The sequence below is a fragment of the Corythoichthys intestinalis genome, chromosome 14 (assembly GCF_030265065.1).
Source record: "Corythoichthys intestinalis isolate RoL2023-P3 chromosome 14, ASM3026506v1, whole genome shotgun sequence".
Taxonomy (NCBI): Eukaryota; Metazoa; Chordata; class Actinopteri; order Syngnathiformes; family Syngnathidae; genus Corythoichthys; species Corythoichthys intestinalis.
The window spans coordinates 52,879,778-52,907,484 of record NC_080408.1 but is presented as its reverse complement, the minus strand read 5'-3'; the positions used below and the strand labels follow the sequence as shown (position 1 = coordinate 52,907,484).

General features: G+C 39.0%; 2 protein-coding genes across 6 annotated transcripts in view; one reads left to right on the top strand and one right to left on the bottom strand.

Moving 5' to 3' along the window:
- Positions 1–27,707, bottom strand: rgs11 (regulator of G protein signaling 11). 2 transcript variants are annotated; one of them, XM_057857431.1, is made up of 17 exons: positions 26,185–27,707; positions 23,478–23,574; positions 23,274–23,324; positions 15,090–15,196; positions 14,918–14,969; positions 10,318–10,376; positions 8,495–8,571; positions 8,336–8,417; positions 7,577–7,645; positions 7,330–7,353; positions 7,191–7,252; positions 6,816–6,929; positions 5,237–5,355; positions 5,074–5,161; positions 4,848–4,986; positions 4,373–4,455; positions 1–4,289 (listed from the first exon to the last, which is right to left on the bottom strand). In XM_057857431.1, the coding sequence occupies exons 1-17, from the start codon at positions 26,245–26,247 to the stop codon at positions 4,169–4,171; spliced, it is 1,407 nt and encodes a 468-aa protein (XP_057713414.1). In that variant the 5' UTR covers positions 26,248–27,707; the 3' UTR covers positions 1–4,168. The 2 variants fall into 2 exon arrangements, with proteins under 2 accessions (XP_057713414.1, XP_057713415.1); XM_057857432.1 differs by having other exon boundaries at positions 5,237–5,352; positions 26,185–27,703.
- The window catches only part of ints15 (integrator complex subunit 15), a 30,507-nt gene continuing 28,972 nt past the window's right edge, over positions 26,173–27,707 (top strand). Inside the window, exon 1 of one of the 4 annotated variants that reach the window (XM_057857428.1) lies at positions 26,173–26,233. The gene's annotated coding sequence lies outside the window, so the exon portion shown is untranslated. Of the gene's footprint in view, positions 26,419–26,827; positions 26,939–27,707 lie in introns of those variants that run through there. The other 3 variants (XM_057857427.1, XM_057857429.1, XM_057857430.1) reach the window with 3 other exon arrangements.

The following is a 27,707-nucleotide window of genomic DNA, read 5'->3' as shown; positions in this document are numbered from 1 at the left end:
AATAAATGACCTGTTAATTATTGACCCTGGATCTAGCCTTCCTCTTCATCTGGATCTGGTTGCTGTTTTTGCCTTTCTGTTGACTTGGAATAAATTGTCAACCTGTGTTTCGGAGCCTTTGTCCAGCTTTTTAAATGGAGTCAGTAGAAGAGGTTCAAACTATGGTGAACACGTGAAGTTTGGCCTTTTGGCCGGGTTGTTGGGTGGCACCAGTGCGAGTTGTTGGAATTGCGCTGGCGTGATTCCGGCAATCTGGCTAGAAGATCAAATTCCAACAGTAGGAGCAGGGGATCGACCGGCCAATCGGTGCTGGGTCTGCAGTGATGCGGATTGCATCAGTCCGTTGCGGTGAAGAAGGAGCAGGGTCGAATAGCTCTAATCTACTGGTCGATCTTCGTTCCTACCCTCACCTCTGGTCACGAACTGTCGTGACCGGAAGAATGAGTTTCTTCCACAGGGTATTCGGGCTCTTCCTGTAGAGATCGAGTGAAAAACTCGGTCATCCGGGAGGAGCTCGGGTTACAGCAGATGGGTCAGATGAGGTGGCTCGGGCATCTGATTACGGTTAATTCCACATGCCGCCCTGGTGAGGTGTCCTGGGAACGTCCCACTGGGAGGAGGTTTCAGGGTCGACCCAGGACATGCTGATGAGACTATGCACTTTGCTGTTCAGAGGTTGCTTCATGGGTTTATATTCTATTTGCTCTAAAAGAAATGTTCATTTTTTGTACATGAAACAACCAGGAAATACACTGAAGTCCTATTTGGTTACTGGGGAGGAGGATCCACCTATTGGATTCATCAAATGGAATGTTGACAAAACCAAGTTAGTCACAGATTTAGAAAAAACATGATAGGAATGCAAAACACAATGACGGATGTTTTATTGGGAAATAAACATGCTCAGTTAACAATGATTAGCCATCTCCATCATGGAATGATCAACTTCATAAATTGTAATGACCATTTACACAAACATACCAATTAGACTAACTACATATCTTAATATACAGTAGTATAGGTGTAGGACCAAATTGAGCTATTTTTAAGCACAGTGTGTTTTGCTTGTTGCATGGTGTAATGTCACGTGATGAGTCGTAGGGAGGAAGGAGCATGCTTCAAATTTATGCAGTGCAGATGAAGCCAGCTATTGTTGAAGTGAGACAGTTTTTTTTTTTTTTTACCAGTAGCAGCACAGCACTACATAGACTATCTACTTTCTTTTTATTTTCATTAAAAAAGTTTAAAGTCGTCATGTTAGGTCTCATGCGTCCAGACACACCGTTTGCCTGGCTTCAAGGTGCTTGCTTGGAATATCGCACCAACAAAAGGTATATCCTTATTGCAGTGGGAATAATTATTTGTCTAAAGAGTGCAAGATGTTGATTTGGTGGTAGTTGGGTAACTGACAGTGGCTCCAGAGTTGGTATCAATAATGAAATTAACATTTCTGGGGTCAGAACAAATAAGTTACTTGGTATAGTGTTGCAATAGCACTAGAATCAATGTTTCTCTCTATTTGTGTAGTTACCAAGATTGTTCTTTTGTCACTTGCATCTAACACAATTTGTCCTTTTTTTTTTTTTTTTTTTTTTTTTTTTTAAAGGTAAAACACCCTCAAACTTACTGATTTGCACCTTTCTTATGAAATACTAGATAGTGGCAGTCAAATTTTCAAAGTCATAATATAATGTGGAAAACTTTGGTACCAAATAAACACACACACAAAATCAGCTTGATAGTTGGAACGTGTAGCTGCCAGATTGTTATTGCATTCATTGCTATGGAGTTTGTTTTGTGCAATTCTAATGTATGTCATTAGGGGGCACATGAGCGCTGCAGCAAGATTATGTGTGTCAGAGTAATTTAGCAGATGGGGTGAGATAAAGAAAGAGAACACAGATTGTCACTACCCGATCCTGATGGGCTACGGGCTTGTGACGGATTGCTACTGTCCACGGACAAACCGACGTCACTTCCTCTCGGATAGGAAGTCTGAAATCATTCCTCGATCAAATATGTGGGGACAGAGATACCATATCAAAATATTGGCGATATTAAATATGCTCTCAGGGCTTTTTTCACCTATGCTACAAAATACCGATAACTGCTCAATCACACCATTAAAAAAAAAAAAGTTCAGTTTAATTTTAACAATAAATTTGAGAAGCTAGGTGAGTAATGATGTTCTGGCATTGTTTTTCAGCGATGTTTACTTAGACCACCGGTTCGGTGTTCACCCACAAAATGTAAGCAACCGCCTTATTAAAAATGTGTGACATGATCCCGGCCAATATTTGGCACTTAGCCAACTCTTGACACTTAGCTTACTCACTTCCACTGCCTGTCTTTTTACCCTGAGCGTCCAATGGTCCCTCATTTGTCTGACTTTTTTTGCCCATTCCTGGCAGCGAACAAAATCTTTTGAAAACCCAAAAAGGTTCACACCACTCTTCTTGGTGTAACAACAAAAGTCTGCAGCACGTATCATGCTGGCAAGACTCATAAAATAAAATCCACAGAACTTCAACCAAAACAAATGTGGCTGTCAGGTGAAACCTTCACCACTTCCTCAATCTGAGACTGGACGTAAATCACTCATTTTCATGGCGCGGGATTCAAAGAGATGAACAAACATATCGATTGCCTTCGCACACAGCCAATCAGTCTATTTCATTCAGCAGCATAAATACCGCATGTAATACAAAAAAACATGCTTTTTGTGTCAAATACACAAAAGTGTATGTAGAGTGTAATTCTATTGTAAAAAAAAAATTTTAAAAAATCAAAAATTGTACAACTCCTTCTATTTTCAGTGTAGGCTCTTTTCACTACAGAACATTTCTAAGAAATTAGGACGTTATGAAATATTGTGGGTATTATTATTATTATCTAATTCTGAAGAGTTCAGCGATTGCAAATGTGAAACTTTTGAGATTCGGTACCTTTAGCGAGGCTATGAACAACTGGTCTAATAGAAAAGTAGTCAATCAATTATCAATGTGGTATTGTGTATCAATGTGGTAACAGGTAGTCACCGGGTTACGACGTACCCGAATTTTTGACTTTACGACACCGGAGTCTCATTCATCATTTTGTCTCCAGTCGTTTAAAAAAAAAAATTCTGGTTTTTTTAATATAATAATGTTGATTTTTGTTTTGTGATGCATGCTCTTATTTTGGCGCAGGAAGCATAGAGCAGGTAGTATTTCCACACACGAGTAAAAGCGCATGTACACACGAAGTAGAAAGTATTTGCACACACGAGGAAGAGCGCATTTGCTCTAACGAAGAGGTCACACGGCTGAGTGAGAGCGAAAGGGGACAGATTACAGCTGTAAGCACATTTGTTGCTTGTGAAGCATCCACAGAGGCAACACCTGTTTATAACACCTTTAATACTGTTTATTGTGCGTTTTCCATTGTGGTCAAATACTTGGGGTGAAAAGTTGCTGTGATTATTTTGGATGGTGTTTGGACGCCAACTGATACATGCTAATAGTTTGTGTGGATTGTTTTTGTTGTATCAGCAGGTAGTTATAAACACAAATTTAAATAGCTGTTTTTGAAAATGAAATGGATTTAATTTATTTTTATTTTAGTTTCATTCTGCAAGAGTTGATGTCATGAGCAGCTGAATAAAGTCAGCAAACCACATGGATATCTGACATTTCTGAGCTTAGCTCATTGTCTAGTTAGGACTTAGCTTCAACGATTTGGTGAGGACAGTATACTGACGTATAATGCATGTACAGTATTTGGATAGTTATTTTGAGATTTAGGGGGTATTTATTGGTACTTAAAGAGTTCATTCCGATTTACGCTGAAGTTCGGGTTACGTCACCAGCGTAGGAACGGAACTCTTTCGTAACCCGGGGACTACCTGTACTTAATCATGCAAGGGGACAGTCAGTTACTCACAGATTTTCGGTACTTGATGCTATATCCTAACTTCTTTAACTAAAACTGCTACTCCTCTGTTTGTTATTCATGGACGGATCAGAATTCGGTTGATATAGTCTATGGATGTACATGTACTGTCTATGATGGATTTGACTTCAATTGATATTTTTACACCTTGCTATGAGAGGATGACTCCACAGATGAGTAGTGAAAGTTCAGTGCAGGTGTCCGTAGAGACAAGGACTTTTGGCGCTGTAGCCTGGCATCAGATGGCCGCAGAGCTGGTACCCCCCTGGCCTGAACCTTTGGTGACCACGTCTTGTTGAGCGGCGACTTTAGCGGGGGAGGGGCTTGAGTGCCGTTGTCGCCTCATAAAAGGGAACACGCTGAAGAACAGAAGTGAAGGTTAGAGGGGTGTAAAGACATAGAGGCGTGTTCGTCTTCATCAGTGATGCATGATCATTTTCACCTTTTCTTTGTCTCCTGTGGAATAATAGCCCTGGCCAGCATGTTCTTATAAAGGTCCGATTTAAGATATCTGGGATAAGAATCCTAAATACACAGACAAAGGCTTTTTAATTTTATATTAAACTGCAATTATTTTCAAAGAATGTATATGATCAAGAGTTTAAAACATTATTGAAATAAAACGTATAGCACCAGCGTGTCATTTTACTCAGAGTTCCCTTTAAGATTCTGTGTGGTGTTCTGCAGGGTTAAATCCTGCATCAACTGCTCTTTTGTTATGTTGCATATAAGAAAATTCACTTGAACACAATTTGATCACAGTATGAAACTTTTGGGCTTAATTATTCGGAGATTAATTATTGTATACACTACATATTATGTATTGCATGCTAGTTTACTGCTCTCTAAATGTAGCCAATGAAAAACAAACAAACAAACAAACAATAATAGATAAGTACACCAATAGCCTATTAGACCTTCTTCATGAGGAAGTAGATGTGCATTTGCGCATCATCCATGACAAAGCGATGGGGGTTTTGGATGCCCTGTAAGGTCTGAGCCATGGTCTTACTGTCAATGTTCACCCAGCGTGCGGCTCCAGGCGCCAAGAAGTTTCTGTTTCACATTCAGGAGAGCAATTCAAATAAAATGGTAAGCGTCAAAATGTGTGCTTTTGGGTCTTGTTGGTGTGTTTGTTCTTACTTGTATATCTCGTCCACTTTCTCAACAATTTTGGAACTTTCTCCATGCCTAATGTCCTCACATGCCTGCCAGAAACACAAATTCTCCGCTGGTGAGAAATAGAAAAAAATGTCAGGTGTGAATGGTGGCCACACATTAGAAAGGAGGAAAGAAAGTCTCTTACCACTAAATTCCTTCTCCAAGTAAGTCATGAATTCCTGCCTCCCCATGGTGTCAATGAGCAGCGCCATGAAGCTGAAACTCCAACGTTCCACTCGGAGGCGCGTCGGGATGGGGACTCTACTTACAAGAACAAAACGTTGGTCATTGCCCATTATCAAGGTACTGTAAGCTTTCATTTAGCAGTGAAAAAAACAAACAAAAAACATCAATCTATCTTCTATCGTGGATGACCAATTTTCAGAGGTGGGTAGTAATGCTTTATATTTACTCATTTGCATTTAGTACTTGAGGACCCTTTGGAGAAAAATGTAATCTAAGGAGTAGTTTTACCACGCCTTACTTTTTTCTTTTACTTGAGTAGATTACTTGAGTACCATAGTTTCACGAACATAAGGCGCCCCTATAAGTAAAAAATGTGTGGACTGAGTACCAAAATGTGTCTGTCTGACTGGGCAATTTTTAAAAAAAGGCGGACGTAAGTGAGAGCCACATGACAACCTTAAAGGGTATAAGGTTGTGTGTGGTAGTAACATTCGAGTGTTTGCGTTGGGCTAAACAACATAGAATTGGCAAAGGACCCTCGAAAATAGTGCGAAGACACACCTACGAAGCCTGGTTCAAACTTAAGGCGAAACAAAAATAAACTGCCACCAAAGGCGATTTTAAAGAGGAAGGCACTGCTTACAGAAAAGTTGAGCAGCCCTGTTTGATGGAGACCAAGCCCAGCTGTACAATTTGGATACAGAAGATGAGGATTTTGATGGATTTGTGGATTGATTAAGCTTGATGTGAGTACTGTACTTTGTTAGATTCTTTAATAAAGTACAATTGAACTCAGTTTTGCTTCAGCTGTCTTTAAAAAAACATGCGGGGTCTGAAAGGCAAATGGTTGTTGTGTTGTTATCTTTAAATACCCACAACTCTCGATCTGGCAATCCACCCGTGAACTGATTGAGCCGCTCTACAGACACTCTGTATCCCATGGAAATTGGGGGCGAGTGTCAGCGGTGCGTTGACACAGACGTGTATTACCGGGGTAACTCTCCTACCTGCTGCTTTTCTTTGTCAGCGGGCAGTTAGAGTTTGCTACTTATAGTTAATGATGATTGACGGGTTTGAAAATTTGATCATGCCAGAGAAGCTTGGTAGCGCTACGAACAAAGGTGCAAATTTGTCAAACATTGTTTAGCTTGTTACACACTAGCGATAGTGTGCTGTGGGAACTCATTGTATAAGTGAGAGGCTGTTCTCAGCAGCGTGAGCAGATTTGCATTTAATATAGAAAAGCATTTTTCTACGTTATTCTTGTTTAAAAATAATTCTCATTATGAAGGCGCCACAGCGGGACAGTAACATGTTTAAAACTTTTGTTCAGCCCTGAAAGATTTTGTACCTTGAGTTGTGTAGATACAGTAAATTCCCCCAACCAGTACAGTATTTGGGCAAAACTGTTGTTTGTGTACATTCATTATTAATTACATTATTTTAAATCCAAGCACTGTGTTTTAATGAGTTACTATAATACATATCAAATATATGCATGTGTTTATTGACTGTTCAGAAAGTGTGCGTTCTCTCACATATCTGCATTCATAGTCCAAAGTGCCGTGTCATCAGAGATCCAGGGATTACTGGGAAGACAACCCTGCATAATGGGATCGTGGTTCTGGTACTGTTCGCTGAATTTCAAAAAACTGCTCGGACATAGGGACACACACAGTATTATTGTATTAGTACGTCATATCATAGGAGTTAATGGTCACTAATTCCTACTTGCCTCAGGAAGCATCCATTAGTGGCTCTTCTAGTAAGAGACTAAGCCTTATGTGTGAGTGTATATTTGTGTATGTGTGCTGAAGGAGCAAAGTTCTGTTCAGGATTCATTTGAGCATATTTAGACATGGCTCATTCTACTGTATGTCTTGCATGTGTCACTCCATTAGAGCTTTACAAACCCTTCCAAGCAAATAGATGACTTGACACGGTTTCTTCCTAGAGCCCTTCTACAAGTTTCAATCTGGAAAACACCCACGTGAACAAAAATGACATTTTTTAAAAATGATTTTTCATCAAGACAATGGAAATGATGTTTACCTCTCTTTTGTAATAGTCACTATCCTAGATCTGCTCAAGATAAAAACAAGCCATAAAAACATCAATTAGTATCATGATTAAAAATACACTAAGGTAACAGTAGTTAGTTTTTTGTAGATCATTTTCACGCTTACTTTGCAGCAAGAGCGGCAGCAATGAAGAGGGAAAAGAAGTGAAAACAGCATTGGTATAGATTTGACAAGCATAGAACAGTAAATGACGACGGTTTAGCGATGCCTCCACTGACCAGTGCGACTCGTAAATTGCAGTTACTTGGACTTTCCAGACCCGCGTCGAGCACATCGTGCACACCGGGCTGAAGAGAAAAAACAAATAACATTATTATAATAACATGTGTGCTTGTCGTTCAGTGTGTGCATGCATGCGTGTGTGCGTGCGTGTGTTTTTGTGTGAGCACTTAGCTCGCTCTGAGCTTTCTACGCCACTGGCTCAGACTTTTTATTCCCATGTTTCCCTTTCATTTTGCCCGTGCCCTAGTTCCTAATTCATAAAGGAAAGACAAGATGGAGGCCTTCCTCCAAAGACTTGTCTAAAGCTTCCCTCTCATCTATATTACAGGAAGATGCTATCAAGCCTTCTCTTCACAAGCCCTCCTAATGCAACATAACAGTTTATTACCCCTTCCAGTTCCTCTATTGAATGACAGAAGGACCAGAATATGACACCCAAAATGCCATGATATAATTGTATAACATCACAACGCATATTGTGATGTTTTTTTTTTTTTGTCCTGCTAACGTTTTGATTTTCCTCTGCTCCTCCACAGCTGTCAACCGAAGCTTTTACCGGATGGGTTGAATATTTCATAGAGGAGGCAGAATGTATTGAAGCTGAACATTACAGCTTCCACTGATGTTTTTATAGAAGATGGTCAACTCAGGAGGTTACAATTCTACAAATTGGAACATGGTAATAAATTTCATGTTATAACAGATAACTATGTTAGTCAATATGACACAGGTCAGCTCAGTGAGCGTGAACATACCGGGGGTCTGTTGATGAGCCAGTAAGCCTGCTCCTGACACTCCAGAACAATACGGTCAGCTTTCCTCCTCTGTTTGGACGCTCTAAACAACATATTCTCACTGTGAATTTGTGTGGATGTCATTGACATTGTCATCATCACAGTATATCATATGTGTACCTGAGTTGCTCTCTGGCTTGCATCACTACAAAGTCCCAGGTGTGGTTAATCCTCTTGTGCAACTGACTGTATCGCTCCTGTAAAGATTGACATGAATGCTAAACACAAACAATACTAAGAGAAAAAGTGTATTATTGTGATTAGTTGTGTCAATATGTACTGTAGATTGGTTAGCCAACAATGAGTTGGAATCAATTAAGTTTGTCCTCTTTCAGATAGGCAGTTTTGTTAAAAAGAATGTTTTCATTCATATACGGGGATGGCGTGGCTCAGTGGTATAGCAGTTGTCCCCCAAACCAGAGGTTGTGGGTTCGATTCTCTGCCCTGATTAACTCGCCTAAGTATCCTTGAGCAAAATACTGAACCCCACATTGCTCCTGGTGCTGCGTCACCAGTAGGTAGATGGCAATGTAGTGTAAAGCGCTTTGAGCACCTTGAAAGGTGGAAAAGCGCTACACATGTATAACAACACCATATGTCTGAAATGCTTTTGCGACAAAATTACTTTGTATATTTATTAGGAATGCACCGATCCACTCTTTTTTCACTTCCGATTCCATCTCGATACCTGAATCAGGATCTATGAAATGATAATAATTTTTTATTACCAAAATATTTCAAGAAAACAACCTCACTGGGTCATTTTTGACCCATTTATGCATCTAAAAAAACTTTATTTCTACACAAGTCCTTGTTTTTGTTTACATTGCAATGTGGTCACGCACAACGGTGCTGTCGGCTGTGACAATGAGCTCTCAACCATTCGCCCTTTATCGTTTGAGTCGATGCCAAATGAAAAGAAATTGAAGACTGACCAAGACAAAAAGTCAAAATCGAACTCAAAATGTGGACAATTAATTGATCACGTTCGACTGTGTATCTGCGGCAAATGTTGGCTGATGCCAACGCAGAGGGTCGTGTCGAGTGGCCTCCTGGGCCAGTCAACAAGTTTCACAGAACCCCTACTTTAGCTTTTTGGCTCAAAACGAAATTGATTACGGGAACCTTTGAAAGAGAATACATCTGGAAACATCCACCAACTACTGAAAAAAATACGCTCCTCATTGTCAATTTAACATTTTAATAGTTACATTGAAGTAACACACTATTAGCACATCTTAGCACTTAGCATGGCTTACTTTACTTACTTCACTTTACACGGTGAAATAGGACTATAAATTCAAGAACACATACTATCTAATATGAGGATAACACAAACATATAACATGTCTGGCACAAGACAAAGATGAACTAACAGAAAAACTTGCGCAGAAATTCGATTAGAAAAACAGAGCAGCATTAACGTCTCACCAAAATATAATGTCTTCATAGTAAGAGATTTTTTTTTTCCTGATGGCGAGTGGCATACTCTCTTTCCTTTTGTAATGTTTTGTTACATTGCATCTTTACAAACATTACAAAGCATAGCAAATATTCATTGTTCTCGTGGCCTAGAAGGACTATAGTTTCTTTAATGTAACATAATAACGGCGGCACAATTTTATGTTGCCACATAGCAACATTAACAGCTTAACAAGTTTTTAAGATTATAATAAAATCCAAATCATTTTCAAATCTTGTATATTATAGCTGAGTTCCTAACATTAAAACATTCAGAACCAACATGTCATTTCATTCAGGGTTCCCTTTTAACTGTTATATTTGTGTTAAAATGGTCAAAGATCCTTATATCAAATCCAACTGTACCATAATTTGTAATAACGGTAAATATACAGTATTTTTCAAAGAATTTATATCTTAATAAAGTTGATTTCCACCCCTAATTGTAATACAAACTAGTGCTTTAAAAATATACATCTTACCTTTTCATATTCCATCAATTCTCCTTGTTTTCTGATATTCTTTTTGGCCAAGTAGATTGCTAAAGGCAAGACAAGACACACGAAACTGTAAACTGAAATAACAGTAAAAGACAAATAATTTATTACATGATTCAAATCATGCAAAGAGTACCTTGTCATGAGCCTGACGAGAGTAATTTGTTACTATATTATGACAGCGTAGAAACCACATGTATTGAGAGAGAGCAGTTCTGAGCATCAGGTTTACAAACCAACAGGTCATATTTTTTTCACAGCGTGGTGACTGTCGATGAGGATGAGATATATGGATTGAACTGTGGACCGACCGACGGACTGACCGCAGCGATTGATCCACGACACTGTTTGACGGCACGAGATTCAATACTTAGTTCAATAAAAGGTAACATTTGATCCGTTGGTTTAGGAATACAGGAAGCCATCAGCCAAAAGAATAGCAATTAGCACGGAAATGAAGCCTAACATCATTTACATTGAAGAAAGGAGGGACACAAACGAAAAGATAGATATGCTGCGTTCCGACCAAAGTTAAACCGTCATGCTAACCCATAGCTAAAAGCAGTTTTGTGTTGAGACAGGCCTCATGTTGCCAAATATCAGCGCACATGCTTCCTCAGGAATAGCTGTCACAGCCTCCCTTCTTTCTTCTCCATCAACCTCTCAGCAGTAATAGCAAATACAATGTATTTATTTCATTTTAATGTATTAAAGCAATTTACAATAGGGGTGGCCAAGTCCAGTCATCGAGAGCCCCTATCCAGCTTTTTTCCATGTCTCCCTCCTTCAACACACCTGAATTATATAAGAGCTTGCTGATGAGCTGATTATTTGATTCAGGTGTGTTAAAGGAGGGAGACATGGAAAGCAAGCTGGATAGGGGCTCTCAAGGACCAGACTTGGGCACCCCGATTTAGAAGGAGAACACCAACTTCATTGGAGTTTTCAGTGGTTTATTTGCGACCGAAATCATGTAACACGACTACTGAAAGCCATACACTGCTGGCCGAAAGTACTGGCAGCCCTGCAATTCTGTCAGATAATGCTCAATTTCTCCCAGAAAAATGATTGCAATTACAAATGCTTTGGTAGTAATATCTTCATTTATTTTGCTTGCAATGAAAAAACACAAAAGAGAATGAAAACAAAAGTGAAATCATTATCATTTACACAAAACTCCAAAAATAGATTGGACAAAAGTATTGGCACACTCAGCCTAATACTTGGTAGCACAACCTTTCGACTAAATAACTGCAAACAAACGCTTCCAGTATCCATCAATGAGTTTCTTACAATGCTCTGCTCGAATTTTAGACCATTCGTCTTTTGCCAACTGCTCCAGGTCTCTGAGATTTCAAGGGTGACATTTTCAGATCTCTCCACAGGTGTTCTATGGTGCTCAGGTCTGGACTCATTGCTGGCCACTTTAGAAGTCTCCAGTGCTTTCTCTCAAACCATTTTGTAGTGCTCTTTGAAGCGTGTTTTGGGTCATTGTCTTGCTGGAAGAACCATAACCTCTGAGGGAGACGCAGCTTTCGCACACTGGGCCCTATATTATGCTGCAAAATTTGTTGGTGGTCTTCAGACTTCATAATGCCATGCACATGGTCAAGCAGTCCAGTGCCAGAGATAGCAAAGCAACCCCAAAACATCAGGGAACCTCCGACATGTTTGACATGTGGGGACTGCGTTCTTTTCTTTGAAGGCTCGTTTTTATCCCCTGTAAACTCTACACTCACCGGCCACTTTATTAGGTACACCATGCTAGTAAAGGGTTGGACCCCCTTTTGCCTTCAGAACTGCCTCAATTCTTGTGGCATAGATTCAACAAGGTGCTGGAAGCATTCCTCAGAGAGTTTGGTCCATATTGACATGATGGCATCACACAGTTGGTGCAGATTTGTAGGCTGCACATCCATGATGCGAATCTCCTGTTCCACCACATCCCAGAGATGCTCTATTGGATTGAGATCTGGTGACTGTGGAGGCCATTTGAGTAGAGTGAACTCATTGTCATGTTCAAGAAACCAGTCTGAGATGATTCCAGCTTTATGACATGGCGCATTATCCTGCTGAAAGTAGCCATCAGAAGTTGGGTACATTGTGGTCATAAAGGGATGGACATTGTCAGCAACAATACTCAGGTAGGCTGTGGTGTTCCAACGATGCCCAATTGGTACCAAGGGGCCCAAAGAGTGCCAAGAAAATATTCCCCACACCATTACACCACTACCACCAGCCTGAACCGTTGATACAAGAGAGTATGGATCCATGCTTTCATGTTGTTGACGTCATATTCTGACCCTACTATCCGAATGTCGCAGCAGAAATCGAGACTCATCAGACCAGGAAACGTTTTTCCAATCTTCTATTGTCCAATTTCGATGAGCTTGTGCAAATTGTAGCCTCAGTTTCCTGTTCTTAGCTGAAAGGAGTGGCACCCGGCGTGGTCTTCTGCTGCTGTAGCCCATCTGCCTCAAAGTTCAAAGTACTGTGTGTTCAGAGATGCTCTTCTGCCTACCTTGGTTGTAACGGGTGGTTATTTGAGTCACTGTTGCCTTTCTATCAGTTCGAACCAGTCTGGCCATTCTCCTCTGACCTCTGGCATCAACAAGGCATTTCCGCCCACAGAATTACCGCTCACTGGATATTTTTTCCTTTTTGTACCATTCTCTGTAAACCCTAGAGATGGTGTTGCGTGAAAATCCCAGCAGATCAGCAGTTTCTGAAATACTCAGACCAGCCCTTCAGGCACCAACAACCATGCCACGTTCAAAGTCACTCAAATCACCTTTTTCCCCATACTGATACTTGGTTTGAACTGCAGGAGATTGTCTTAAACCATGTCTACATGCCTACATGCACTGAGTTGCCGCCATGTGAAATTAAGAAATTAAGTGTTAACGAGCAGTTGGACAGGTGTACCTTATAAAGTGGCCGGTGAGTGGATATTGATGCCTTTTCCCAAAAAGCTCTACTTTTGTCTCATCTGACCAGAGAACATTCTGCCAAAACGTTTTTGGCTTTTGGTAAGTTTTGGCAAACTCCAACCTCGCTTTTGTATGTCTCTGGGTCAGAAGTGGGGTCTTCCTGGGTATCCTACCATAGAGTCCCTTTTCATTCAGACGCCAACGGATAGTACAAGTTGACACTGTTGTACCCTCAGACTGCAGGACCGCTTGAACTTGTTGGATGTTAGTCGAGGTTCTTTATCCATCATCAGCACAATCTTTCGTTAAAATCTCTAGTCCATTTTCCCTTTCCGCCCACATCTAGGGAGGTTAGCCACAGTGTCATGAGCTTTACACTTTGATGACACTGCGCACGGTAGACACAGGAACATTCAGGTCTTTGGAGATGGACTTGTAGCCTTGAGATTGCCCATGCGTCCTCACAATTTTGCTTCTTAAGTCCTCAGACAGTTCTTTGGTCTTCTTTCTTTTCTCCATGCTACTCAATGTAGTACGCACAAGGACACAGGACAGAGGTGGAGTCAACTTGAATCCATTTTAACTGGCTGCAAGTGTGATTTAGTGATTGCCACCGCCTGTTAAGTGCCACAGGTAAGTAACAGGTGCTGGTAATTACACAAATTATAGAAGCGTCACATGATTTTTCAAAGGATGCCAATACTTTTGTCCGGCCCATTTTTAGAGTTCTGTGTAAAATGCTAATGATTTTTTTTTTCATTCTCTTTTGTGTTTTTCATTGCAAGAAAAATGAATGAAGATATTACTACCTGATAATTTGTAATTTCAATCATTTTCTGGGGAAAATGATTAATTATATTAAATTATCTGATAGAATTGCAGGGGTGCCAATATTTTTGGCCAGCAGTGTAGGTGACAGCAACAAAATGGAAACAAAATAACAGCCTTTGCGCTTCCGCCAACTCGTCCACCCTTCTCTCTCTCTCGTTTAGGGACGGCGTTTTTTTGTTTTTTGTAAGCTGTCCTGTTCAGCTGCCTACACACGGAGAATAGGAATCTGAGTGTCCTGGAGTGCCCACCGTATAGAAAAGTGTGGGACCCACCTACTGCCATATTACTGTGGCTGCCAGGTCCGACTGGCACCAGATTTTTATTTCAGCACAAAGCACGCCACTCACATTTTGGCAGTATCTGTATCTTGCTCAAAGATACTTCATCATAGTCATCAGGGTGGGGAATCCAAGACCCATAACCTTCATGTTCGGGAAAACAGTAAGTACCACTGAACCACGCCACCTCGCTATAATATATAATACATATAAATATTTTTTCCTGCTGAAACTCAACATAACTATGTAGATATTCAGATAGAAAAATATATTTACATTACTGCTTTACGCCATGATATTTGATTTTTCACTATAGGCTTAGTTCATGAGGTGGCGTGCTTCAGTAGTTACTGTATTTCCAAACTTGAGGGTTCTGTATTCCCCATGCCAAAATGTGTGTCGTGAGCTTTGCGCTGGAATGAAAATCCATTTATGCCATGTTTTATGCAGGTCTGGTTTACCAAAATAATGCCCTAAAAGTTTATGAAGAAAATAAAACATTTTTGCACCTTCACTTTCTTTACTATAATTTCAGTCTTCAATTACCATAATCAAGTTCAGAGGCAGGCCACCGAGTACTCGTCCAGAAGTAAGGTGTCTGAAAAAGATGGGGTTTTTTTTGTTTTTTTTTTAAGTCCCAATCAAGATCTCTCTGAAGTAAGTCAGTCAAATGTTTTGGTTAAGAAAATGTGCAAAGAGTTACAAAAAACAAAAATACCTGGAAGCGGTAGGGCGAATCATCAGGACGCAGCACAAGCGACCGGGGCTCCTTGAGTGGGTAAATATAGCCGAACCTCACAAACATGCCTCCAAGGTGCAGACACTCTAGAGGAGTCACAAATATGTAATGATAATTTTCAGCTTACGAATAAACTAGTACGACAGACAAATAAAACCATCTAACCTTTTTAAAGATAATAATTAGCTGATTTGATTTGACACTGATAAACAGGTTTATCACACCATTGCAGCAACCTGAGTCATGCTCCTCATATTCTATCCCTCTCATATCGTTTTTACCAACATATTGTCTTGCAGATTTGGGGCCGGAACGGGGCAAACGGTGCTTTGATCCCTTAAGTCCCGGGAACTGTCAAAACCCTATGTTAAAAAAAAAAAACTGCCAGGCGGCCTCACATTCATCTTCATCAAGAAGACAATCTACTACTGTCAGAATTGTGTACACAAACCTGATAAAGTCCTTGCGTCGCATAATCTATTTCCACCAATATTTAATATTTACCCCGTCTCTGTCTCAGTTTATCTGAGTCTGACGAGTCGCGTCACTGTGCGCATGCACGCAGCAAACCACCCTGGACCCAGTTGTCCGTTCAGTTGGCTGACATACTAACACGTGATCAGTCTGGATAACTGTAGTGGAATGTAACGGAGTAAAAGTACTTGGTTACTGTACTTGAGCACATTTTTTGTGTATCTGTACTTTACTTGAGTATATATATGAAGTGGTACTTATCACTTTTACTTTACTACATTCTTTAGCATGTATCTGTACTTTTTACTCCACTAATTTTCAAATTGTCTCCTACATTACACATTATCATGCATCCGGCGCGATCGATAAACCACGTGCAACTATACCGCATTTGAGCACTCGAGGCAGCAACACAAGTACAAACAAAATTAGGCAGGTGAACAAGATATTGACCAAAACAAAACAAAACACCAACAACAACATCAGTGAGAGCAGCATATCTTCAGATAGGTGCTGCACACTCTTGTACAGTCAGTGGGAGTATGCACCTGATAGTTACTTGCAATCCGCAATTAACTACATTTATTTTTATTTAGCTTGTTAAGCTTGTGTTTACAATGCAGTCAATTTTATTGCTTGTTTTTTCCATTCTAAACAGTTTTAAAAAGTGAAAAAGAAAACGCTAATATTGGAGTAAGAGTACTGTATACACATTCTCTTTCAACTGATATTTATTTTTACACTGGGAAAAATACTTTGACTTTTTACTTGTAAGGGAAATTTTAAAGCAAGTACTTTGTACTTTTAGGTAAGTAATTTTTTTGTTCGATACTTAAACTTTTACTTAGGAATTTTTTGTGCCCTTGTAACTGTACTTTACATTTTTTCCTTCATTTTGAATTCTGCGGCTTATAGTCTAGAGCGACTCATTTGTTAATTTATTCAGGTTAACAGCTAAGACTTCATTTGACAGCGGCGTTAGAAGACCATCATAATTATCACATGACACTGTCACGGGAATTACTGAATGCTTATGACAGATGGCATTAAGTGTCATCGGGCAAATTATGTCATTAATTTCATTTATGTCCAGCTCGGATCTTTTACAGCCATTCAAAAGTGAGATAATTTGCCGGATGATACTAAATGACATCTGTTTTAAGCATTCAGTAATGCTCACGACAGTATCATGTATAATTAAAATCGTCTAATGACAGTCTTATTGCGCCACTGTCAAATAAATTGTTGTCAAATATCATAACTAGCAATTAATGAAACAACTGTAACAGTAACTCATGAAATATTAAGCATTTGATTGTTATTGGCAACTGTAGCGCTGCAGTGCATGCTAGGAGGCATGTCAGACTACAACAGTGTTGACAGGTGGCAGCAGAGGTTGACCGTCTCCTCAAAAGGAGCAGTGATGGCCAAATGAAGCTTCTTGAAGCAATGAAGCTTTGCAACCAATTGGTTCAAAGCTTCATGGTGGTTCATTTGTTTTTATGACAGTCGTATGATGCCGCTGTCAAATAAAGTGTTATTGGTTAATACTGTTTGGTGTAAATATCCCATAGTACAGTGAGGATAGCCGCGGCTTATAGTCCAGTGCGGCTTATCTATGAACAAATATCGTTTTGGTGTCAAATTTGGTGGGTTGCGGCTTATAGTCAGGTGCGCCTTATAGTGCGAAAATGAAGGTAAGTAAAGGGGGAAAAAAAGAGTACTTAATCCACCACTGCTGGATAGTTAGCTCTCACTGGTTCAAATGCACATGTTTTCTGGACCAACAAAAAAAGAAAAAAAAAAGAACAGGCTTGTTAAATTACCGTGACAAAAAAGGCATCGCAACGGAAAACTGATCAGATCTTATAAAAAAAAAGGAAGGAGTTGAAGAGGTTTATTTTTTAATTTAATTTAACTGTATTTTATTTGCTTTGATGGGGAGGTTCAGAACATCTTCCACGTTAATATGCACTTTGGACTTATTTTTGTTTATTTATGCTAGGCTACTTATTTATTTACTTATAGTTTAAAAAAAAAAAAAGTGTTTGCATTTTCTTCAAATTATATCCAATTTCATTGTGCAAATTGTAAGCAATTTGTACTTCTATATATCTTAAAATAAAAATAAAAAATCTGGCTCCGTGGCGACCTTAATGTCAAGGAGTCCCGGCATGGAATTCTAGCCACTTTCACCACTGCATGTTTGTGATGCGGTCATAACCTACGACTGGATCTCGCAGTTTCACATTCAAAAGTTTCATAGTCTCTTCTTCAGCCCCAAGACCTAGCATTTGTTGGACTTTGTTGGCTTTTTAATTGTTTCATTATTATTTTCCGATTTGTTCCTTGTGCCTTGGGATTGGCTGGCAACCGATTCGGGGTGTATTCCTCCTCCTGCTCATAGTAAGCTGGGATTGGCTCCAGCTTCCCCGTGATCCTTGTGAAGATAAGCTGCTCGCAAAATGAATGAATGAATGAAAATTACATTGAAAAATACATAAACTCTACCGTAACATACAAAAAAGTAGTTAAAGGGTCCTCCTCAGGCCGGGCGATGAGGTGTATCTGAGATTTGTATTTGTAATTTATTTGTTTTGCTACGTACAGGGGTTGGACAAAATCATGGAAACACCTCAAAAAATCTACAAAAACTAATTTAATATAGTGTAGGTCTGACTTTTGCGGGAATTACAGCCTCAATTCTCCGAGGTATTGATTTATACAACTTGTGAATTCTTTCCAAACGAATCTTCTGTTAGAATACCCTCTCTTTTAGTGACGATGGTGGTGGAAATGGACATCTTAATTGAATCTCTAAAACTGATCATAAAGCTCAATAATGTTGAGGTCTGGTGATTGTGCCGACTATAGGAGATGCTCAAATTCATTGGAATGTTCCTCATGCCATTCTTCAACAATTATGTTAAATGATTATGATGCCAAAATGGTAGGTGTTTCCGTTATTTTGTCCAACCCTGTATGATAGCTATTTGTAAATGTACCTGAAGTAATTCGTATGTCGAGGTACCACTGTACTGTAAATTGTCACTTTGTCGGGTTGTTCTATTACCACTACATCACTACTTGCTGCTGATCACTTATTCACTTTATTCCCATTGGGTGTTCAATGTAAACTGTGTTTTGATATTAGTCTTATTGTACTTTAAATGTGGTGTATGTTATGGTAAAGCATTAAATCTCGTTGTACTCTGTACAATGACAATAAAGGGTTTTCTATACTATTTTATATTCTCACGCACTTGTTCACAGAGAGATGACCCTCTCTTTATCTTGCTTGTGAATGACTGAGCAACTTAGGGAAGCTCCTTTTACGATTACGAATATGACTACGGCAAAATACTGCACCACTGAGCCAAGTCGCCTCCAAATGATTACATATACAAATGATTACCACTTCCCATATACAGTACATGCTTTTCATATACTGTACCCATGTATTGTGTTGTGTAATGTATTATGTTCCTATTATAGAATACATTTTTTTCATGAGGCCAAGGCTGAGTGTGTGTCTTAAATTATGTTATTAACCACTAGCAGTTGCCTCACAGCTTCTACTGCATCCCGGGTTGTAATGCACGTGAATATGGAAGAACATCACATTTTTATTTGATCTAGTAGTCTGCAACTTTCTGTGCCATTCCTTCAAATGTCCCCATGATCCCAAAAATGTTCATTAACATGCATGATAAGAAAATTCTCATTCAGCCAGTTCATATCTGTCTCAGTGCATTGAATTGATCACACATAGACTGGTGAACAACAGGGCTGAAAAAGTTGGGGACTACAAGCAATCTTTTTTGTAATCTTTTTTATTTTTCAGAAACAAAAAGCTCAATTTTGGAGTCGACTTTTGAATGAAAGACACATATCTTAACCACTTGGAAAATCTTGTTTTCAAAAAGTTGTACATTATTTTTTTTATTCTCAGCTACTACTGTACCAACAAAAATAACATACAGTCTATGTGGTATACTTTGAAAAGTCCCTGGTGTCTCACTCTTCCCAGTAACAGCTAACACACCAGTTTTATATTCCCAGCCACTAATTTAGTTCAGGTGCAATAAAATCTCTTGAGGGTGCCCATCTCTCCAGGGGATCTTAATCAAGCACCTATGAGTTTGTCAAACTTGTATCCTCAGGGGTGTTCATTCCTGTTTACTGGAAACAGCAACCCCACTGCACACATATTTGACAGCTGCCATTCAGCTGGAGAAGATGTGCACTACATGCACAACAAACGGACAAGAAGTGATAATATATCGATTGCGATCAACTAGTCAGTCTCAGTTGCGTCTGTGTTTTTTTATGTTTTTTTTTTTTTTTTGCTGGTCCATAGAGTTACATAGGGATACAACCCCCATATAATTTTCAATGTTAACTAATTAATGCCCCCCTCATCAGGGGCGCTGGAAGTCACTCACAGCAGTGGTAGCTGAGGATCTTTATTAGTGTTTCCCATCCAAAAACAGCCATTTCGGTCCAAATTTGTCATGCTCGTGCGTTTTCTCCATACAAGGCGTACACAATGGCGGTACACACGCATGCTGAATAGTTTACGTTCTACTACCAGGTGACTACAAAGACACTTTTCTATTTCACATTTCACAGTGTATGTTGGAGTTTTTTTTTTTTTTTTTTTAAATTGGAAATAGAAGTCCCCGTTTATTATAATGCAAATCAGTGCAATGGCGCACATTCTAAACACATGTGAAAACTTAAAGATCCGATAAGTCTCAGTTTAAAACCCCCTTTTCACAATACTAAAATAAATTGCACACGAATATCCAACAGTACTATTCACGGCAGCAGCTCAACAGCAACAACAATAATATGGCTACAATCAAACAAAAAAAATCGGAATTACTATTTGCACCATATTAACGCCTCTTCTGTCAACAGTTAACTTTTCCAGTAGCGCCTTATTTAACGTTACCCAAGCAAGGTGTCAGGTGATGACTATGTAATTTAAGACAAAAAAAAAAACTTTTTCAACATGTTTATTTTTATTTATTCCCCAAAGTTATATACTCTATTGTTTCAATGTTTTTATTTAGTTATTTTTAACCAAAAAAAATCTACCAAAACCTTTTTTTTATCTCCCCAACACCAGGGAGTGCTGCAGCACCCCTTCCCGCGCCACTGCTCCCCATTAATGTCCACACAGCATCCCACATTGACAGGAAAGACATGACATGACAATGATCCACAACATACCAGTAAATCCACCAAGGACTGGCTGAAAAGGAAGAAATTGAGAGTCCTGAAATGGCCAAGTCAAAGCCCAGATCTTAATCCCGTTGAGATGCTGTGGGGTGACTTTAAACGGGCTGTATATGCAAGAAACCCCTCAAAATTCTCATAGCTGAAAGTATTCTGCGTTGAGGAGTGGGGCAAACTTTCCAGACCGATGTCATTGACTGGTAGATGGCTACATAAAGTGTCTTGCTGAAGTTATTTCAGCCAAAGGGGGGAACAATAGCTATTAGGTGTTAGGGTGTCCTAACTTTTTTCTGTTAGAATATGCACTTTTGTTGATATATTTAGTTTAATTAGTTTTGTTGTTTACCTGCAAATAAATCACTTTCTTTTACAGAGAAAAAGAAAAACAAGATCAGACATTGATGTGTGAACATTTCTTAATAAAGACCTGAATATTTAATGGGGTGTCCTATTTTTTCACAAGGTTGTATTTTGGTGATCCACTTCCTTTTTTTACCATTGTGTCAGATCTACCTTTATAGACTGGGTGTGACAGACTCGGAGTGCACCTGCAGCTGATCAGCAACTAACACCCAGCTCTGAATGGTGCCCTGCCCCGCCAAGCAAGCATGATCTACCTTTTCCATCACCCACGAGCAACCAAGCCTTGCCAACAAGTTGAGCTTCCCCACGAAATGCCATGTCTAATGCCCGCCCTGCCACTCGATCAGGTCAGCTGCTTCAATCACCCTATACGGTACAAATAAATATTTTTCAGCCTTGTCTACTTCATCCTGACATTTTGCTCTCTTTTTTTGAAGCAACCCTTTTGGGGCATTTATGGAAGAAAATATATGTCAGACCTTCCACCCACTACAGTCCCTTTCAGACATACGCTGAACTCCGGTTAAGTCCCGGGATTTAAACGGGAAGCCCATATGTCTGAAAGCAATTTTCCGGGTCGGCTGACACGGACGTTAACAGGGTCTCGTCCAAGCGTAATATCATGGATTTAACCGGGAAGCAGCCAGTTAATTCCCGGGTCACAGCGTGATGGCTGATGACATAAATATTAAAATGGTGTGAAATTTCCGATTTTTAGATTATTCGCGATTCGGCCGTGGAAGATTTGAGAAAGATTCACAAACATCCAAATTCCAATTATTGAGATATGCAGAGTAAAGCAGAACTATAAACAGTCAACACGATCTGTGGGACACTATGGGGAATGGACCAGGAGTACATACCAACAACTCACGCTTCCTAGATACAAGACAACAACAAGCATGGCTGACCTAACCAACCAACTTTTCCATGAGATCAGAAATGCTCCCAAAAATGTAAAAGCAGACGTGTGGAATTATTTTGGATTCGACTGCTAATATGTTCGAGCAGCTAAGTGGTGCTGAAAATGAATGGATCATCGCAAAAAAGACATTTTTGTTGTTACAGACAATGCAGCTAATATGGTTGGCCCAGTTGGGTCACTTTAGCCATCTGCTATGCCCTCACGCAGATCTTTCATTTTTTTGACTGCAGGAGTCAATGCACAGCGCAGCACACTTTCATCTGAGCACGTGGATCAACTCCTGTTCTTATACAAAAATATGGAATTTTCTCAGTAGCTAAACGCACTTGACCTGTCCAGCATATTGTTGAGGTTCGGATGCAAAAGGACTAGTTTTTTTTAAAAAAAAATTATTTGTACCTCAGGGAAATCCATTAATGTTTACATGTTCATGTTTACACAAAAGCAGAAAAGCACTTTTTTGACCCATTTGCATTGAAGTAGTAGTGGACACTGTCTTTCATTTATACCAGAGTGAACTTTTGGTTGGATAAAAACAATATATTTCTGCAAAATGCTACAATTCTGTTGATACAGAATGAAGACTTGAGTATCTTATTCACTGTTTTGAACTGTTAACTTGATACTAAAATAGCAGTTTATTTAAGCCAGAGAAAATTTTTGTACTTTTTTGTAACTAATGTACGAAACATTAAACGCATCTAAAAGCACCATCATCTGTGATGTTTGGATCTTCTCGCTGTGAGGTAGGAGCACTAACCTCTGCACCACCTTGCTGACAGGGGAGGGTGGGTTGTGTATCAATAATCGATTTCTAATCGAATCGTAGCCTCTGAATCGTAGTCGCAATCGAATCATGAGGTGCCCCACGATTCCTACCTCTAGTAAATATCATAGCGTCATCGTGAATCGTCATTTCCTCTTTCTTAGCAGTAAGATGAAAAACATTAAACAAACATTGCAATTATCAACATGGCATACTGGAAAGATAGCCAAATGAAACTTAAAACACAACAAAATTAAATTGCTACTGGATCTTAGAGCCGAGGAAGAGACAGTCCATCGTCCATCTTTGGAAATGTGTGGTTTATTTTGTTGCCGATGCTGACCAAAAATGTAAGAGGTTTATTGTACTTAATATCTAATGAGCTCCTCACCCTCTTCGCAGATGTTGTATTTGTGGATAAGCCACTCAATGATGTCACGGCCTGCAAAGAAACAAGAGAGAAAGAGGGTGGCATATGAGGACAAATTCACTCCCTTTTTTGAACACACACAATATTCTCCAAATTCTATTATGCATGAGCACAGGGACAAACATGCTGCACTGGGCAATTTTTAGCATGCACGCACGCACACACCTGTCATGGCGTGCGGGATTACGGTTATGAGGAGCCTCTGGTTTCTCATCTTCATGCCCATGTCAGGGTCTTGCATGGCCACAATCACTTTCTCCATCTGGAAGTTTGGCCACACATACAGTACATACACCGAAGTTTAAGACACCATACAGAACATAAAAACAGTGAAATGTTCCGTCCTTTTATGACTTGTTTTCATTGGAGCAGGTTTTTAATTGGGCCAGAGTAACAGAGGGCGATATCAGGTACTATCGCAGGGGTCATGTTCTGCCATATATAACTATCACATCGTGACTTTAAATGTGGTAAAAAGCAAAATTATATGCTGAATTTTGAGAATTGCAGTGACATGGCCTGTCACCATTATCCAGAGTTGGGTAGAGTAGCCATAAGTTTTTCTCAAGTAAGAGTTACTTCCAAATCAAATTACCCAAGCAAAAGTAGTCATCCAAAATTTACTCAAGTAAAAAAGTATTAGTTGAAAATAATACTCATGTCATGAGTAACATTGAGTAACTGCTTAGAATGTCAGATTTTTTAATTTTTTTTTTTTAAATCATGGTATATTTTTTTTCTCAGCATAACGTCATCCATATGAACTGTTATTATTATACTGTATTATAACCTATCACATGACCATACTAGGCCAAAAAGATGAAAGAAAAATTGTAGAATTCAGACCCGAACAACACTTGAAACATCTTTAATATTAAAAAAATGCAATTGCAATTGCTTGATCTTGTGCCTTATTGAGATAACAGTGTCATCCATTAGTTTTTTGGGACCACATAACCATGCTGATACTGTATTTTTAACCACTTCTGGAATTGTTTTGATTCCCTTTCCCCTCTTTCTGCACTGTTGATTGATCAAATTTTGACTGAAATTATATACTATAATTTTCTTGTGGGGAAAAATAAATAAATAAATAAAAACATCACACATCCAAAGAGCATAAGCGCTCTTTAGTGGAGAAAAAACATTGTTACCTTTGATTCCTATAATGGAGCATATGGTTATTGTTGCGAGGTCTTAGTGAAAATGAGACTGCTTTTGTCAGCATCTCTTGCAAAAAAAAAAGTCAGTATGTAGAATTAAGAGGGGGAAATGTAACGACTCTCGTGTAGCCCATATTAGTGGAGTAAGAGTAGTGTTTCTCATTCACAAATCTACTCAAGTAATGACAATATTAAATACTAGTAATATTCTGTAGCAGTGTTTTTTGGCAGCCCTTTTAATTTTCATCTTAGTCTTTTGGACAATGATACTTATTAGTCTTAGTCATATTCTAGTCATTTCAAAATATGTTTGTCTTCGTCTAGTTATTGTTGACTCAGACTAATTTCGTCCTTTTAGCCGATGTTTACTCAGTGTTTTCCGTCTGTAAAATTAAAGAAATATTGGTTTCCAACTATTTCCAGTGAACATTGACAGACGAGCACATATTTTAGCTTCTACAAGCATCAACAAATATATCACAAACTTGGTGATAATACAGTCAGCAGGAAAACACTATTTTCAATTAATTATATCAACCTGACGCCAAGAATGTATGTAAAAAAAAAAAAGGAAAAAAAAGCTCGCCGTTAGCATTAGCCTAATGGTAATGGAAATGCTATGCTAAGGCTACGAGTTACATTTAGTGAGTGATCATCACTCAGCACAGACCTTTAAAGGCTAAAGCAACATTGCATATTCTCTCTTGCCAAGATAGGAAAAGTCTTACGGTGTGTGTTTCATAACAAGCAATGGGGGGACTGGAGATTACACTGGCGCAGCACGTCACTTGAGTGACACAACTAGACACTGCTATGATGCAGGCTAACTACACATAAAAATGCCACACATTGTGAACATGTGACGAAAACTGTGGCGCATTTTCGTCTCGTTCTCGTCAGATGAAAACTGGCATTCGTTTAATTATGTTTTTTTCTTTGAAGACATGTTTTTAGCTCGTTATCGGCTCGTCATCCTCATGAAAAAACTGTTCGTCGACGAAATATTTTAGTTATGATCATCGTTGACAAAAACAACACTGTGCTGTAGGGATGTATTCCTCCATCAATCACAGTTAATGTTTGTAGAATTACTGGCACCACACATCAGACACTGTATACTGCACAATCTTTTCAATCAACTGTTATGAAGCCAGGGAATCTATCTTGTCCGTTTAATAATTCCCCTCCATTATACCTCACTTTATGCCATCTGGTGACCTCCTCAGACCTCAATGAGCTTAAATCCTCGGATTCGAACTCTCACTCTGTGAGAGAAAGCTTGGTTTCTAATTTAGACATATTACATTCGTTACATGTATAGTTTTGCAGACAAAACATGATTTGTGCTCAGTATCTACAAGTAATTGTTTTCATTTTGCTTCAGCTTTGAGTGAAACAGTTATTGATACTGAAACTATTTTAATAATGTATCATATAAAAATAATATAATAAATATGTATTGGTAAAATTGAAATTATATATACAATTAATACGATTCAAATGGTCATCTGTCTCTGGCAATTATCAGAATCCCACCTAACAAGTTCAGACTTGCTCATGATTCATGTAGTATGTTTTAATTATGTAGTGCCTTTTTACATTGCATGCATCTGGATCATTGTGCTCTGATTTTACAAGGGACAAATTAAACCCCGGTGCAGGTTAGAGAACTCCTCCAGCTGTACCCTTTTAAAATGATTAATCCTTACCTTTCGAAAGCAAGCCATTTGTTCCCGGTGCCAGCCTCCTCTAGCCAAGGTGTTGATGGTCATCTTGCGTGCTGTTTGCGGGAGCTCCACTTAGTCGACGGACCACTAAAAAGTGCTAGAGTGAAGTGAAGTAGTGGCGAGAACGTGCAGCAAAGCGTGCACGTTTTCCTCCTTGACATCATGCGCGCTCCAGCAGCGATAAAAGCGGATTAGAGAATGCCGGCAAAGTGATAAGTATGGATAAAATGTTGGAGACGGTACCTACTAGGGTGTCCATAAAGTCTGGGTAAACGGTTAACACTCACATCAATAAACAAAACGTTTTAATTGTTGATCAAAAATATTATTAAGGGGATTTCGATTTCATTGCATAATTTGTTTGGCTTTGCAAAATTCAGGTGAACTCGATCGAATAGGATAAATAATAACCTATATCACTGCAGTCCTATATCGCCGCCCACTTAAAATCATTGCCTGAATGCCCGCCCCACCCCGACAGTTTTTTTGTTTGTTTGTTTTTTGTTTTTGTTTGTTTTTTTTAAAGTTGTATATATTCATCAAAAAAAAATTTTTTTTTTAATTAATAGGAGGCAAATTTTTTTTACAGTCATTCTTCTGTCCTGTTAGTGTTTCCGTAGAACCAGGAAGTTCCGGCGGCGACGTTCACCAACCCACTCACTAGTCTCCTAATCGTTCTATTTGTTTTTGTTTTTTTATTTTATTTTTTAAACTAAATTTGCAAGTTCAACCCGGGGTAAGAGCTCATTTAATATCGCTTCGTATATATTTATATATCACAAAGCTATGGCAGTAATTATTTGGCAAGCTGATTTTTGTTTAACATAAATTTGTACCTTTAATACGACTTGCTAGTTTTAGCCGAAGCAAAAGCTGAATCACCGACTTTAATCAGCCGGGGGCTCACATTGAAAGTGTTTACGCTCAAGAAATTGTAAAACTTGTAAAAATGTACACATCTGGGGTTTTATATTTGGAGGAAAACGTATAAGTTTGAGGGTTCGGCAATGTTATTGTTTTTAATCCCTCATCTAACATAACAAAGGGCACGACTTGATTTTTACATGAGCTATCATACAGAGATGTGTTGACCATGTTAATTCTGAAGTATGCATAAGCCACTACTTTACATTGAAATGGCATAAAAATAAGACAAGTCGAGTATTTTAGTGTGGTGGTGTTAATGTTGGTGAAATGTAATCTTTAGACAAGGGAGTAGGTTTGGTCTCAACTTTGGTAGGGACGATATAACAGCATTGCAAGTACACATTAGTAAGACCAAACCCATTATTGAACGGGGGTCAGGGCTACATTTCTCACGAATATGAACCCAATTTATTGATGAGCTAAATGATTCATGCAAAATAAATCTGTATACTAACTTTCACGTGTATTGGTTCAGGTAATACGCAGAGTCAATCCTGTGTTTTCAAAAACTACTAAAACATTTTGGAAACTTCCGGAATAAATGTCTGGATTTTATTAGCAAATTTAAATTGCAATTT

Coding starts and splice junctions, on each gene's coding strand:
- rgs11 (XM_057857431.1), bottom strand. CDS start 26,247: ATGACCATCAACACCTTGGCTAGAGGAGGCTGGCACCGGGAACAAATG. Junction 15,197..23,273: donor ATACAACATCTGCGAAGAGG/GTGAGGAGCTCA, acceptor TGACTCCTCTAG/AGTGTCTGCACCTTGGAGGC. Junction 7,253..7,329: donor GTGACTATTACAAAAGAGAG/GTAAACATCATT, acceptor GGTGTTTTCCAG/ATTGAAACTTGTAGAAGGGC.